Below are 13,389 nucleotides of genomic sequence, written 5' to 3' on the forward strand. Positions count from 1 at the left end.
TAATAGGAATACTTCCTCAGCAGCATTTTCAGTCTGACCACCTTTATGGATTTTAAACAGCTTTTTTGTAATCTCAGTCTTTGCATTTCAGTTCAGTGGTTTGAAAAAATATTAGCTCTACACTCCACATTTGAAGTGACATCATTTGACAGCTGTGGTAAGTCACTTGGGTCCATTACAATAGAGGGGTTCAGCAGTTGACTTCCCTTGGATAAATCTGTCACAGCTTATCCTATCCTGGCCCTTCAGAAGTCCTGGAGGTTCTGTTCACATCCCTTCAGTTCTTGTAGAAAAGCCAGTGTTACTTTTCTTTATGGCAGCACTGGTCCATTTCTCAGGAATGTCCCTCTCTTGCAGTCAGTTTGACCAACAGTCACAAATTGTAATATTTGAGGCAGTGCCATGAAGTTGGGGTTAGATGTGCTAATTACACAAAACCCATGAGACATTATCGGGGAGGGAAAGAGGTGGTGCTCAAAAATGTGTGCATCTGGAGGGACACACACATACTGGAATTGCAATGGAAGGCATCAGCATTCAGCAGGAGAGATTAACATACTTGATCCAGATGATCTTGTAACAGAAGAGGGCACTCAGGGGCCAGACAGCAAATAAACCTCATCACTTTATACAATGAGGGAAAATTATTAAAAAATGAGCAGAATCCTCTCATAAACTGGATGCAGCTCATAGCTGAGAGCTGGTGAGCCTGGGTTTCATACATGCAAAAAAAAAGAAAGTCCAGACACTTTAAAACAAATATGCTCAAGACAACTAATCTGAAATATTTGAAGTAACATGCCTGTGTAGACAGGACTTCATTATGTTACTTATTATTGTTTTCAGGGAGTCATCACCTGCTCTTTAAAGCAAAACATACATTATGAGACAGAATGCTTGCTCATTATTGTCATATTCCTTAATTGCCTTCTATATTAGTGCATTCAAAGGAATGTACTTTTCCTCTTCTGCCCTTCTCTGCCTTCATCCAACTGCACTCAGCATTCTCCATAGAGCTCAAAATTGCTCACATTCTTATAAAAATGCCTCGACAGTATGGGATTTGCTGAGATGAAATAAAAAGTGCATGACTTGAGAAAATGCAGTTCTTTGTCCTGCATATTGATTCCATGGCTGCTGTATAAACAGGAACTGTCTGTTACAAGAACTTCCACTGACTTTTTCTTGTGTTGGAACTCATATTCTGCATAAGCCAGGTGTGACAGGAGCTCACCCGTCAAGAAAGCGTGACATGTTGCATTAAAGGGTTGGCATGAACTTTGATGCTTGTAAATAAATATATTGCACCAGCCAAGCACCAGCTGCAACCTTGCAATTTTCCAGACAGATACATTTCCTTTTGCCAAAAGGAATGTGAGTTACTACAGCTAATTTTATGCTATATAAACAATGTTGATAGAGAGACAAGCCTGAGATTAGATAGGTTAGATAGGCAAAATAATAGATTAAGTAGGAAAGTCAAAGCATTTATTAATCAGAAATATGGCTGTGTTCCTTAAGGAACTGCAGGAAAGCGGCTGTAATGATGACAAATGAGAGATCCTAGGATAATTAGATTGGTTTTGCATATAGGCAGCACTGTAACTGAGACTGTATGAAATAGATCTGCTTGTTGTACAGAGAAATTTGGCTCATATTCTGATAGAGAATATTTCCACTTCTTAGCCTGTGCTTGACACGCCAACAGATGGAAGGTTGTGCTGTGTGCCTTGTGCTGCTCTGCCCTCTTTCCCCTTCTGCTCCATCCTTCCTCCAGCACTCTGCACCATGACAAGGCCAGGCTAAGAGCTGCTATGGGTCGGGAACATATCCAGGGGGAGCAGAGACCAAGCTGGTATCCTGACCATCTTTTATAGATTAAGCAAGACAGCTAAAGCATGGTAGATAATTTTCTATTTTAATATACATTTTTGTATTCTTCCATATGAATTTTAAAATTGTACTATGTTTTCCTTGGCAGCATTGTAAAATCATTGGTACATCAGTGTATGAATATCAGAATTTCCTGCTAACAGGCCAGACATGGAGTTAAAGCCTTGGGTAGACCCAGTTTGTTTTACTCCTAATAATCTAGCATTTGTGGGGTTTTAAGGAATGATAAATTGCCTCTGCTTAAATAGGTTATATTAAACTGTAGCCAGTCATCCTCTGGTAGATGCAATATTTTGCTAAAGAAAATAAATTAGGTGCTGATTTTTATTTTAACCTACTTTCATTTTGTTTTCTCCTGTTTACTTTCTTTATGTTGCTACCAAACTTGGGAACCCAAAATTAATTTTTGCATGGAAAGCTTCAGAAGAGATGTGCCCCAAACATTTCCACTGATAGTGTATTGTGTCATGCTTGCCTGAAGTGTTCGTAATTTGTTTTATGCAAACTTGTATGCTGGGCCTTGAAACGTACTGTGCGGTTGTCACGTTGTCATGGGAAGAAGGTAGGATATGCTCAGTGTTTTGTATGGTTTTAGTCCTTGCCTAGCAGTATTTCTCCTGGCTAGTACACAAACAAGTGTAATGCCTAAAAGGCACAAAATTTGACACTGTTAAGTGTTTACATTTGCGTGGGTTCCCACAAAAGTAGCCTGATTTCTAAGACAACTGAGCATTTGCAACTTCTCCTGAGGACAATGAAAACTCATCTCTGAAAGACAGTTCCATTCTGCAAGTTTGCACACAGGATTTCTGTGTTGAATATTAGACCTACTCCGTGGAAAACACTATGTACAATATTATGAGCATGAAGATTAGGTGGGCAGCCAGCTGCTTCCCGTTTGTGTAAAAAGACTTGGCCAAAATCAGGGACAAGAGAGAAGTGAGTCACTGGTTCATTGCTTCTTCACTCCTCCTCTTTGCAGATAGGAACCTAGACATTGGACTTGCTTCCTTCTGTGTAATATATACCTATATACCTTTCCTCATTCTTCTGAGCAGAATATACTTTGACTCATCTCAGGCCTACTTCAAAGACACAGAAATCAGAGAGAACACTCTCAGACCTTTCCTACTGAAGTGAAGTCATACATTAGCACCTCAGGACAGAGTTATCTCAGCTGAGATCTTAGTAAAGACAAAGGAGTTAATTTTTCATTGTCAAGATCGCATTAAAATTCAAGTTTATTTAAATTTAATAATTTACATGAAAATGCCACTATGGATTTCATTTAAAAATAGTTAAAAAGGTGAGATATCTGTTTTTTGAGGTACATCTACTTTCATGCACAAAAAAACCCCACCAAAAAAAACAAAACAAACAAAAAAAAAAGAAATAAGCTCAGGTCTCAAAACATGCAAATTGCTGAAAAAATAATGGTTCTGTTGGACTCCTATAAAAAGCAGGACCAGGTGGCCTAATCAAATTTTATTAGGCATTGCTTTGTAATTGTTGACATGACTGAACCATCAAAGCTATAAAAGGTGCTTGTCTAATATTCTGAGCAGTGTACTTCCTTAAGAAAACAGCTCTGGTACAACATTCACCCTTAATAGGTACCTTTCCTCTCAGATACCTGTGGAATTAAGATGATAAATAGAGTCAAATTAGTTTATCAGGGCTCATCTTTATCTTAAATAGAGTTTTAAAGTTTAGAGCATGGCATGTCCTTCTTACAGGAGGTCTGCACGTCTCAGTCTGCAGAGGACTGACAACTGCCACGGAGCAGACTGACAGCACAATTACCTGCAAGGTGTGCCCTGCTGGGAAAAGGTTGAGCTTCAGCAGTTTGGTCATGTCACAGCATGTGACAAAATGTTACCAGAGAGGTGATTACTCCTGTCCTACCACGGCAGTCCTTGTGTCAATTGGTTCGAGCAATGGCAGCCATGCTTAAATTGAAGAACTTCTTACTAAGCTATCTATGGCTGCCTCCAGCCATGATTTGGATGAGAACATGAGGGATGTGGGCAGAGAAGCACCATGAGAATAAAACACACTGCCCTGGGTGATACTGTAGCTGAGTGTGCACTTACTGTACTGCATTGTATTGTTCCCCTGCATTTTAAATACCCACAACAAATAACTATCCCCTTAACTTTGTCCAAGTTTGGGTTTGCACAGTACTTAAACAGGAGGTAAGTTGCTTACAGACAGAGATTCCTAGAAAGGAAGAAGACTGATAGTATCCTTCTAATCCTAGAGGGATACTATCTCCTCAAACAATTCTTTTCTTGTGTTATGCATGAAAGTTTGTGTGAGGCAAGACTTGAAGTTGGATCACTATTTCATGGACCCGTGAACAGAGAGAAAAGACCCAACTTTCAAACAAGAAATTGAGAGCACTGGGGCTATATGGCTCACTGATTTATCTAAGCAGGCAAACAAATGAGAAAGTATTGAAAGAATAGCTGTGATCAATGAAAATAAAAGCATGATTTTGTTCTTGCTGAGATCAGAAAAAAAAAAAAAATCCACTCTATGAATACAGATTGCCTAGGTTTGGAATACCTGTAAAGGAAAAAGTTTATAGCTGTTTAGGTTGACAGAGCCGGTAGTTCACTTTAACATAGAGCTCAGGCTTTCAGGAACTCTCCAAAGTGGTTAACTTTTTTTTTTTTTTTTTTTTTTTTAAGGGGGCGTGTGTGTGTGTGTGAAAGGAAAGTGAATTAGTATTTGAGTCAAACATGATGATGTGTTTGTCAAAAAGACTCAATCACTGAGATAAATCACAAGAGAAATATTCTTCACCTGGTGGTCAGATTAGCCTTTTGAATCGTGAGATTTTCTCTGCCCCTTTACCTGGCAGGTTCCAGTTGCATATCTGGTGGAAGTTTTCACAAAATTAAGTATCACTAACGAGACTGAGACCACAGAATGTCAAAGACCCCTCCAACATTCATGGGAGGTAGCAGTTGTATATTAAGGCAGGAGGGAAGACTTTAGCAAGCCTCTCACAACCTGAACAAGTAATCTGAACTCCTCCAGTGAAAGGAAGGCATCAATCGTCCCTATAATGCTCTTCAGATCTCACCTCAAAACTGACACTAGACTTGCTGACAAGTTCTGGGAAAACATACTTTGAAACACATTTATCATCATCTAATATCAAACAATGTCAAACTAAGACACCCAAAAGGCATAATCAAATCCTCATTAAAACTATGGCCACCTAATTTTTAGGGGTTTCTCATAGCTTAGTGTCCTTGTGTAGGTATAGTCTAAATATACCTGCAAGCAAACCTTTCCCTCAGTGTTTCAGAATGAGTCAGTACCTCAAGCTTCTCCTGGGCTGGACCTCACCATAACTATTTGTTTCTGCAGACAGACTGCTCATTAAAGAGGTCTCAGTGTGATGCATAAGAAAAACAAAATTATATTGTTAACAGGCAGATGCCTAGGAATGCAGCTGAGTGATGCAAATACAGCAGGAGACTTTAACAAACGTGACTTCCACTGAAATACTTTGACATCAGAATCAATTAAAACAATTTCTTCTTCCAGAAATTGAGTTTGTTCAGTCTATGTCCTTTAGATTCTTGCTCCTGAACATAATTCTACCTGATTCTTAGCAAATTGAATGAAACAAAAAAAAAAAAATGGACTGGAGCAGAAAGCAAATCCGTTCTTATGGTACCTATTTGAACACAGTTTTTCTCAAATAAGTTATCCCAGAGCATCATGACAGCGATAGTACTTCAGTAACAAATTGTCAGAGCTATAGTTTGTATAGACCTTTTGTGTACATGACACTTCTTGTCTTCTGCCCAGAGAGCTCCAAAGAAGTGGACAGTGCTGGGAAGATAATTTTAAAAATGACAGCATAATTTGTGAAGCAATTTTACATTGCAGTAGAGATGGCATTGCAAGATACCCTTTTCCTGAGGATCATTGGTTCCCATATCAATTTCATTCAGTTTGTAAGGATAAAATAATGGTTTATTTCAGTTTAGCTTAAATTGATTCCCTCTCCCATTTCTTGCATTATATCTAGTTACAGAAACTCTCTGCTTTACATTAATAGCACAGAGATTTTTGTGCAACTTTACACATCTTCAGTGTTGCCCAAGTGGACTCATTACACTCTCATATCTTTGCACCTATTCCAGCCCACCCATTCTTGGATGGGAACCCAAAAGAATGAAAGAAAAATATAAGTCAGCTGCAGAATATATACAACATGCTTCAGAAAGTGCTCAGAGTGAATTACAGGATAAAGCCTGAATAGGCAAAACTGGCAACTTGCAAAAAACACCATCCTTACATCTGATATGTAAATCCCTGAACAGAATGAATATCAATATGCCAGTTGATATGCCAAGACTTCTATTTACTATATCAAATATCTCCACTTTGCTTATGCTTTTTTTCCCCCCAGCATTTCCTTGATTGTAGGTTTCTGCATCTCATTTTGTCAATTACTAGCAGCAACATTATTACACTAATCAGATCACCTTCTGGGCTAATAACTGCCTCATTGCCCTCCATAGCTGAATGGAGAAATTTTTACCAAAAAAAGGAAGGGCTATTCTTCATTCCAGGATAGAGAAGAAAGAGAAACAAGACAGATAGCTTTAAGGGCCCCAAAGTAGGAATTAGGGAAAAAAGAACTCAAATACATCACAGAGCCAAGAACGGTATTTTCATTTTACCTCTGAAGCCTGGACAAGGATCATAAAGACCCAACTGACAAGCAGGATATTGATTATCAAGGCATTCATTTCTGGTCAGATGCCTATAGTCATTAAATGTCCTCACTTACACAGGAAGGAGAGCGCTTGCTGTGGTTTGTCTCCCCCTGCTACCTAACCTCAAGGAAGGTGTTCATATAACTTTGAGAATATTTAGCTCATCGTTGCTTCTGACTAGATAAACCACTTACACAAGCTAGTGACAACCTCACACAGTTTCTTTGATGAGCTTAGATACCATGGTGACACTAGAAATATCTAGGATGGAAGACAGAGAAATTACAAAGTTATTTTCTTGAGAAATGCTGCATAGAAAGGTCTCAGACCTTTTTCTAAGATTTGATACCAAGCTAACTCCATATATAAAGCACGCTTTTTTCAGCAAAGGCAGGATTATAGCCAGCTAAGAAGTTTCTAGGAATTTTAGCCAGCACAGTAAGACAATTCAGGATTTTTTATTCCACCAACTAACATAGCACAAAAATACATCCTTTTTCCTCTGTTCAGATGACGGGGCCAGGCTGAAGATCCATTCAATTGGCATTCCAGGCCTGCTGTGAGATGCTATACGCAGTTTTACAGAACAGTAAGCTCAGATGCACAGAGTTGGTGTCAGTCAAAACAAGAGTTCCAGGAAGTTTTATGGTCTAATCAGTAGCCAGAAATGTTTTTGGTTTTTTGGGAAGAGGCATATTTCACAATGCAAGGACTGGTCTATTTATATAGATGCACTTCTACAAGGCAAATTTTTCAGTTTCAGCTGCAATACAGAAAAGCCTTTTTTCATTTTTCTCCATCATGCGAAGGAGATGTGAAGGATGTGATCATAATGACACTGAAGATTAAAGGTAGGAAATTAAGCAGGGCCTCTTAGGCATTTGAACAATACTCTTTTTTGGCTAATAATTATTCTTCCTGGTAATAATAACATGTAAAGAGAGTAAATTATATCATCATCATCACTGTTATCTTCATATCTTGATGTATGATTTGACTATGAACCACTAAATATAGTACTATCAAAATTAAGACTGTTACACCTGTAGTACATCACAAACCACTCACAAGTTACAGAGTAAGTTCTCATTGTGCAGGTCATTTTAATTATTACTAAGAGTATTTCCACCTATAGAAATTAATGTAGGTCTCTCACCACACAAGCAGAATTCACTACCCTACAGGCAATTCAGAACCTCCTTTCCCTGGAATCCAGGAGAATGAATATCCATCCCAAGTATTTTGTGTCAGCTACCTTTGATACTTCACAGGTTTCTGTCTAGTAATTAAGGATGAAAGACATTGGTGTCCCTTCTTGAACCCATCTATGTCGCAGAACTTGTTGAGAGCTATTGTTAGGGACAAGAATGAGGTATTCGTTCCCTATAGTGACTTGTCAAAAATAGACTACGAAACCAGCCAGTGATCCTGGGTAAACAATGGGAACCTAAATTAAAGGACACCAAATAAAGCAAGAATAAGCAAGAATTACTATTCATGGACTTCCCTACTTATTAAAGCATGGATGGATGGATGCAGTTATGCCAATAAAAATATGTGCAGAATGTATGGTATGGTGTATCTAGATGCCTCTCTTAATTCATCCATACTAGGAGCTGAACTGTGACAACTATTTTGCATTAAAATATCACATTGTTAACAGAGAAAGAATATAATAAATGCTGTGCAGCTGGAGCTAAATGTGGTGTTTTTTCTTCTGAAATTCAGCTGCCCAATGACCAACCCCTTGCCATCCACTATTTCAGGCTGTCTTTTTTTTCTCATTGCTATGTGACCCTAGGTCAATTGTCAAGGAGAGGAAAGAATTATCTGGAAATTTAAAATACTAAAACTGCAGTGGTTAGAAAGGATTTTTTCCTTCAACAGAGTTAAAAAAAATGGGTGCAATATGGCTGTATCTGAATGCCAAAAGAAATATGATGGCTCTTAATGCCTGGGAAAGTTTTTTTAAAACAAACAAACAAACAAACAAACCCCGACAATTATTTATTTCTCTCTCTTCTTTAAAACTTCAAGTTTATTAAGGAAACACAGCTTAGGAAATCACACTGTAAGCCAAACCTTTTCAGTAACTTTTGAACCTGCCGCAAATTCTGAGTCAATTACAACCTAATATGATCAAAGTCTAGAGGGCTCATAAACTTTGTGTGAAAATCAGGGAAAGTATAAAGGAAAAATATCAAAATTAGAATCACTGTGGAAGGAAAGACTGAAGCAAAACCTCAAGCTATCCACTATATTTGCTGTGGTCAGGTGGTCAGCACACGCATCTCCAATCTTATCATGATACCTGCCTTTCATAGTCATGGGTCTTGGGGTGGCACGTGAGCAGCATAAGAGCAGAACTACGGCTTTGCAGGGAAGGATGCGCAAGAGAGGATACAGAATGCCCCACTCAGGTACCAAGGCTGCTTTAGCTGAGCTGATTCGGGATTAACTGCACTTATTTTCTACTTTTACCTCTTGCCTGGTATTCTTCATTTCCTAGAATAAAACGAACAGTTCACTGTCATTCTCATCGTTATAGGTCTAGTCTGTTCATGGCTAAGACCAGGAAAAGGTAAATCACAAAGAAATATGAGGCCTCTGACTAAATCAACAAATTAGGCCAAATTATTGAGAACAGATTCATCTATTGAACTCTGGGAATTCCCCCCTTTTCTAAAATGTCCATTTCTCTCCCCCCTTCTGTCTAAGTGAAACAGTTTCTCTGTTTTCTGTCCCTTTTTTTCTTACAGCTGCCTTGCCAATTCACTCTCACCCTCTCGGGTTTGGCTTCCCAAGATTCAGGTGGTTTTAGGGTCCTTTTGCCTTCTGCAAAGCCCTGAGTTGGACGCAAGAAAGAGACGGAGTCCTCAGGCTCTGATTTTCAAGGTTGCATGCTTTGTTTATTGTTTCTTATCTTACAATTCTTTCTGTGCCCAGCTAAGATCTGTGCAGCTGCTCAGGCATCTGACAACTCCCCCCACACTGGGCTGTCGCTGCCTCTTATACTAATTGTTACATGTTCTTTATTTATACCTATTTGCCAATATCTACTACCTATACTAAACAGGTCTGAACCCAATCTCCTTAAATTACTTTGTGCCACCGTCACTACAGAAAATGGAATGAATGAAGAAGAAAGAAGATGCAAGAGACAACACCCAAAATCCTCCATCTTGCTCCCATTCACCTCCATACTAAAAAACCCAAAACTACAATTTTCCACCCTGTGATAAGCTAAACTACTGTCTTTCACACTCTTGTGGCCTGTAATTCATCTTGCAATGTAGGAAGCCTTTCCCATGGACTGGGATCAAAGCCAGTGTCTTCCTGGGCTCTGTGCCAGAGTCCCAGACCCCGCTGTCCAGGTCCCAGACCCCTCTATCCAGGTCTCTGACCTTCCAGGGCAACCAAAGGAATGCCCTGGACTCCGACATCACCCCAGGAGCACTGCTCTCTCTCTATTTACCTCTTCTGCCATCCCATTATAGGGGAGATCTCCAGAAGCAAAGATAGTTATTTTGCCAATTTCTCGTGGTTCCCACAGCTCATTGGACGTAGTTTTGCAACCATGAAATACTGGTATAATAAAGTTCAAGAGGGGAAACTACTGGAATTAAAAATTAGTACTTTTGGTGGAAACTTTTAACCTAAAGGTAATACATGAGGGAACTTCTGTAAGGATGTTGATTACTATCGGGACAGAGAATGGTAGATTGTCTTCAGACACAGACTGCTTCTAAGATACTGATATTGTTCCTCAGCTCCAGAGATATAAGTGTATAAACATAGGTTTTTTGGCTTTTTTTTTTTCCTCTTTCTTTCTTGCACATACTTTGAGCTTAAATGCAGCTTTCTTTACAGGATAAATCTTATCAGAGCGGGTGTTTTTTGGTTTATTTTTTTCTTTCTCCCCTAGTTCATAATCAAAACTTATTGTCTCTATTTTTTAAAGACTTCAATCAAAAACCAGAGAAGCTGGAGTCATCCTGGTGATCTTTTTTTTTTCAGTTAAAAAATAAATTATAATATTTTAATAAATGCATCTCCTAGCGCAGCGTCTGGATTCAGGTATTGAGCCATATTCACTCAAAACAGCTCATAGAGCAAGGCTTGGAAGGAAAGACTCACTTGAACGCGGCATGGAGAGGAAATGAAAAGCTAAACGGCACGGCAACGATGTGTAATTTACATCAGGGGAGCGAAGGCGGGAACGCAGAAGTCCGGAGTTCTCCCTTTCCCGCAGCCGCCTCGAGGGAATACGAAGGCGACGGGCACGATGAACGACGAACCCGCAACTACAGCTCCCATCAGCCCGGGCGCGGGGCTGCCCCGCTGCCGCCGGAGCCGCTGTCCCTGCCGGAGCTGCCGGCGCGGAAGCGGCCGCCCCGCGGTTGTCCCCAGCCGCGCTGTCCCTCGGGGCGAGCGCGGGGGCCGAGGGGGCCCGGCCCGGCCCCGCCCCGCGGCCCGGCGGGCTGGGGCTGGCCGGGCCTTCCTCGGGCGCCGGCGCCGCGACGCGCCTCCCTCTCGCCAAGATGGCGGCTCCGTTGGCGGTAAATTCGGGTAAGAACAATCTGAGCGCGGGGCTGCGGCTTTTCCTCCGCCTCTCCCCGCGGCCCTGCTACTCCCCGGCTGCCCCCGGCCCTGTGCCTCTTCTCCGCGCCCGCGGAGCCGGGGACGGCCGCCCTGGGAAGGCCGGGTGTGGCGAGGCGGCGAGGCCCGGGCGGGCAGCGGGGAAGGGCTGCGGGACGCGGTGTGCGGCCAGGCGCTGGGAGAGCGGCCTCCCGTGCGGCGGTACCCGGGCGTTGGAGCTCCGCGGTCAGAGCTGCCGCCGTGCCTGGCTCGTCCTGGCGGGGAGTCACGTTAGGCGGCCACGTCGGGCAGCCGAGGCCTCCTTGTCTAGAGAGGACCGCGGTAACTCGATGTACGCGTGCTTACGTCTCACTTCGGTATTACACTCATTTCCTAATGCCATGTTGTGTAAGAGACAAAAGAGGAATATATGAAGAATTTTGCCTTGCTTTCTATGTGTAGTGCCATTCAGTAGTTAGAAAAAACAAAGCCCCTATCCCTCTTCGGCCTTCTTTTTGTAAGACTGAACCAGATCAGTTCTTCCAGCCTCTCATTCATCCTGTTCTGTGGCTCACTATTTCAGTGTCTAGCTCTGAGGAGCCCGAAACTATACACAGTGTGGGAGTGAAGGACTGAGATGCCTCAATAATCACTTGCATCTACAGGCTGCAGCTGTTAATACGGCCTGGAGCCTGTAGGCAGCCTTTGCTATGAGCGTGTGCTGCTGACTGGTGTTCAGCTTCCTGTCTGCCAGGACACTTGGCTGTTTGTGAAGCTGCTCTCCAGCTGCTCCCTTGGTCCCTAGCCTGTGCAGTGATTCTGTGTTGGGTGCAAGATGTTTCATTTACTCTTGTTGAGCTTCATTAGGTTGATAGAAGGAGAATGACCACCCTGTGAAAAACACTTATCACTGGAATACAGGCCAAAAGGTCTGTAAATAAGGTTTTGCATATCAATCGTGACATTATTAATTTTAGCTAATGAATTGAAACCTCCGTTGCTGTGGCAAGGAAGGAACAAATTTTACAGAGAAGGTTTTTTGATCTCACTGAATGGATTACATCCCTGTAGCTTCACAGAAAAGCAGTAATAAAGCAAAGACTCTTCATAAAATAACCTATTGCTTTGTTGAAGTGAAAACTGGAGTAGTTCACATAAGACTATTAAATGAATTACGTTCCAAGAGAGTCTTGCAGCCTTATAATTAAAAAAAAAAACAAACCAAAAAAAACCTAGGGGAAGAAGGGGTTTTCTACAGGAAATATGAGAAAAAAATAAAAGGAGATGTTGCACTAGAACTAGCGCAGATTTTGCCTTAGTTTATAGTATATTGTTTTTGGGAAGAGACATACCATGGTTGAGCCTGTCTCTTGGCAAAATGTTTAGGCTTGTAAGTGTCAGCTGCTACTGTTGCCAAGAAAAGCAACTCAGTCTGTCCTTCCTTGCCGTCCCTGATGGGATGGTCAGCTTTTCTAAAACTAACAGTAATGAAACAGCTTAAGTGGGAAAAAGCATGGTTGCTGGAGTCCAACCTCTTCCTGTCCCAGGTACTTACTGCGTTCTCTGCAATATCCATCTTTGTGCCGCTGCAGAGCAAACTGGGTTGTAGATGTGATCCTGCTGGAAATAAACTCCTTTTTGGATTAGATTTTGGTTAGAGAAGTTAGATCCTTAATTTGTTTTAATTCCCTGCAGTACATGTGTTTGGGCTGGTGCAAAGCAATTATGTGGTAGGAACAAGAGCAAATACATGGGCCAGGGAGGTAGCTGAACAGCTTTTGGCAGGCACTGTGGTTTGCTGCTGGTGTTTATTGGACTTGGTAGTGTAGTAAGAGTGGAAAGATAATTTTAAGTGGAAACAAATCTCTCAACTCTGAAGTTATATGGGACAGCCAGTTACAGCTGAGTGTGAAATTATGCATTCAGTAGTAGCTATTTCTAGGCAGGAGTAACATTGTACAAGTTAAAACACTGATGCTCAGAAAAGGCAAATTTGTCCCTTTTTTACAGGTTGCCCAGACACAGCCGTACTGGCACTGCTAAATGTGTTATCTCAGTTATTTGTAAATTCACTTGGAGCTATTCAGCATGAATGGCTTCACCATTTAAGTGTGTAGACTTCACCATTTAAGTATGGCAGTCTTTGATCTGACCTTCTAGAGGTACTTTGAAG

At 41.3% G+C, this 13,389-nt stretch overlaps 1 protein-coding gene across 2 annotated transcripts in view; it reads left to right on the forward strand.

Annotated features, from left to right (window-relative positions):
* The first annotated feature begins 11,118 nt into the window (after nt 1–11,118).
* The window catches only part of NUP205 (nucleoporin 205), a 45,634-nt gene continuing 43,363 nt past the window's right edge, over nt 11,119–13,389 (forward strand). Inside the window, exon 1 of one of the 2 annotated variants that reach the window (XM_040061957.1) lies at nt 11,119–11,207. In XM_040061957.1, coding sequence (XP_039917891.1) covers nt 11,180–11,207 — 28 coding nt within the window. In that variant the 5' untranslated portion in view covers nt 11,119–11,179. Of the gene's footprint in view, nt 11,208–11,442; nt 11,569–13,389 lie in introns of those variants that run through there. The other variant, XM_040061958.2, reaches the window with a different exon arrangement.

The sequence above is a fragment of the Hirundo rustica genome, chromosome 4, assembly GCF_015227805.2.
Source record: "Hirundo rustica isolate bHirRus1 chromosome 4, bHirRus1.pri.v3, whole genome shotgun sequence".
NCBI classification, from domain to species: Eukaryota; Metazoa; Chordata; class Aves; order Passeriformes; family Hirundinidae; genus Hirundo; species Hirundo rustica.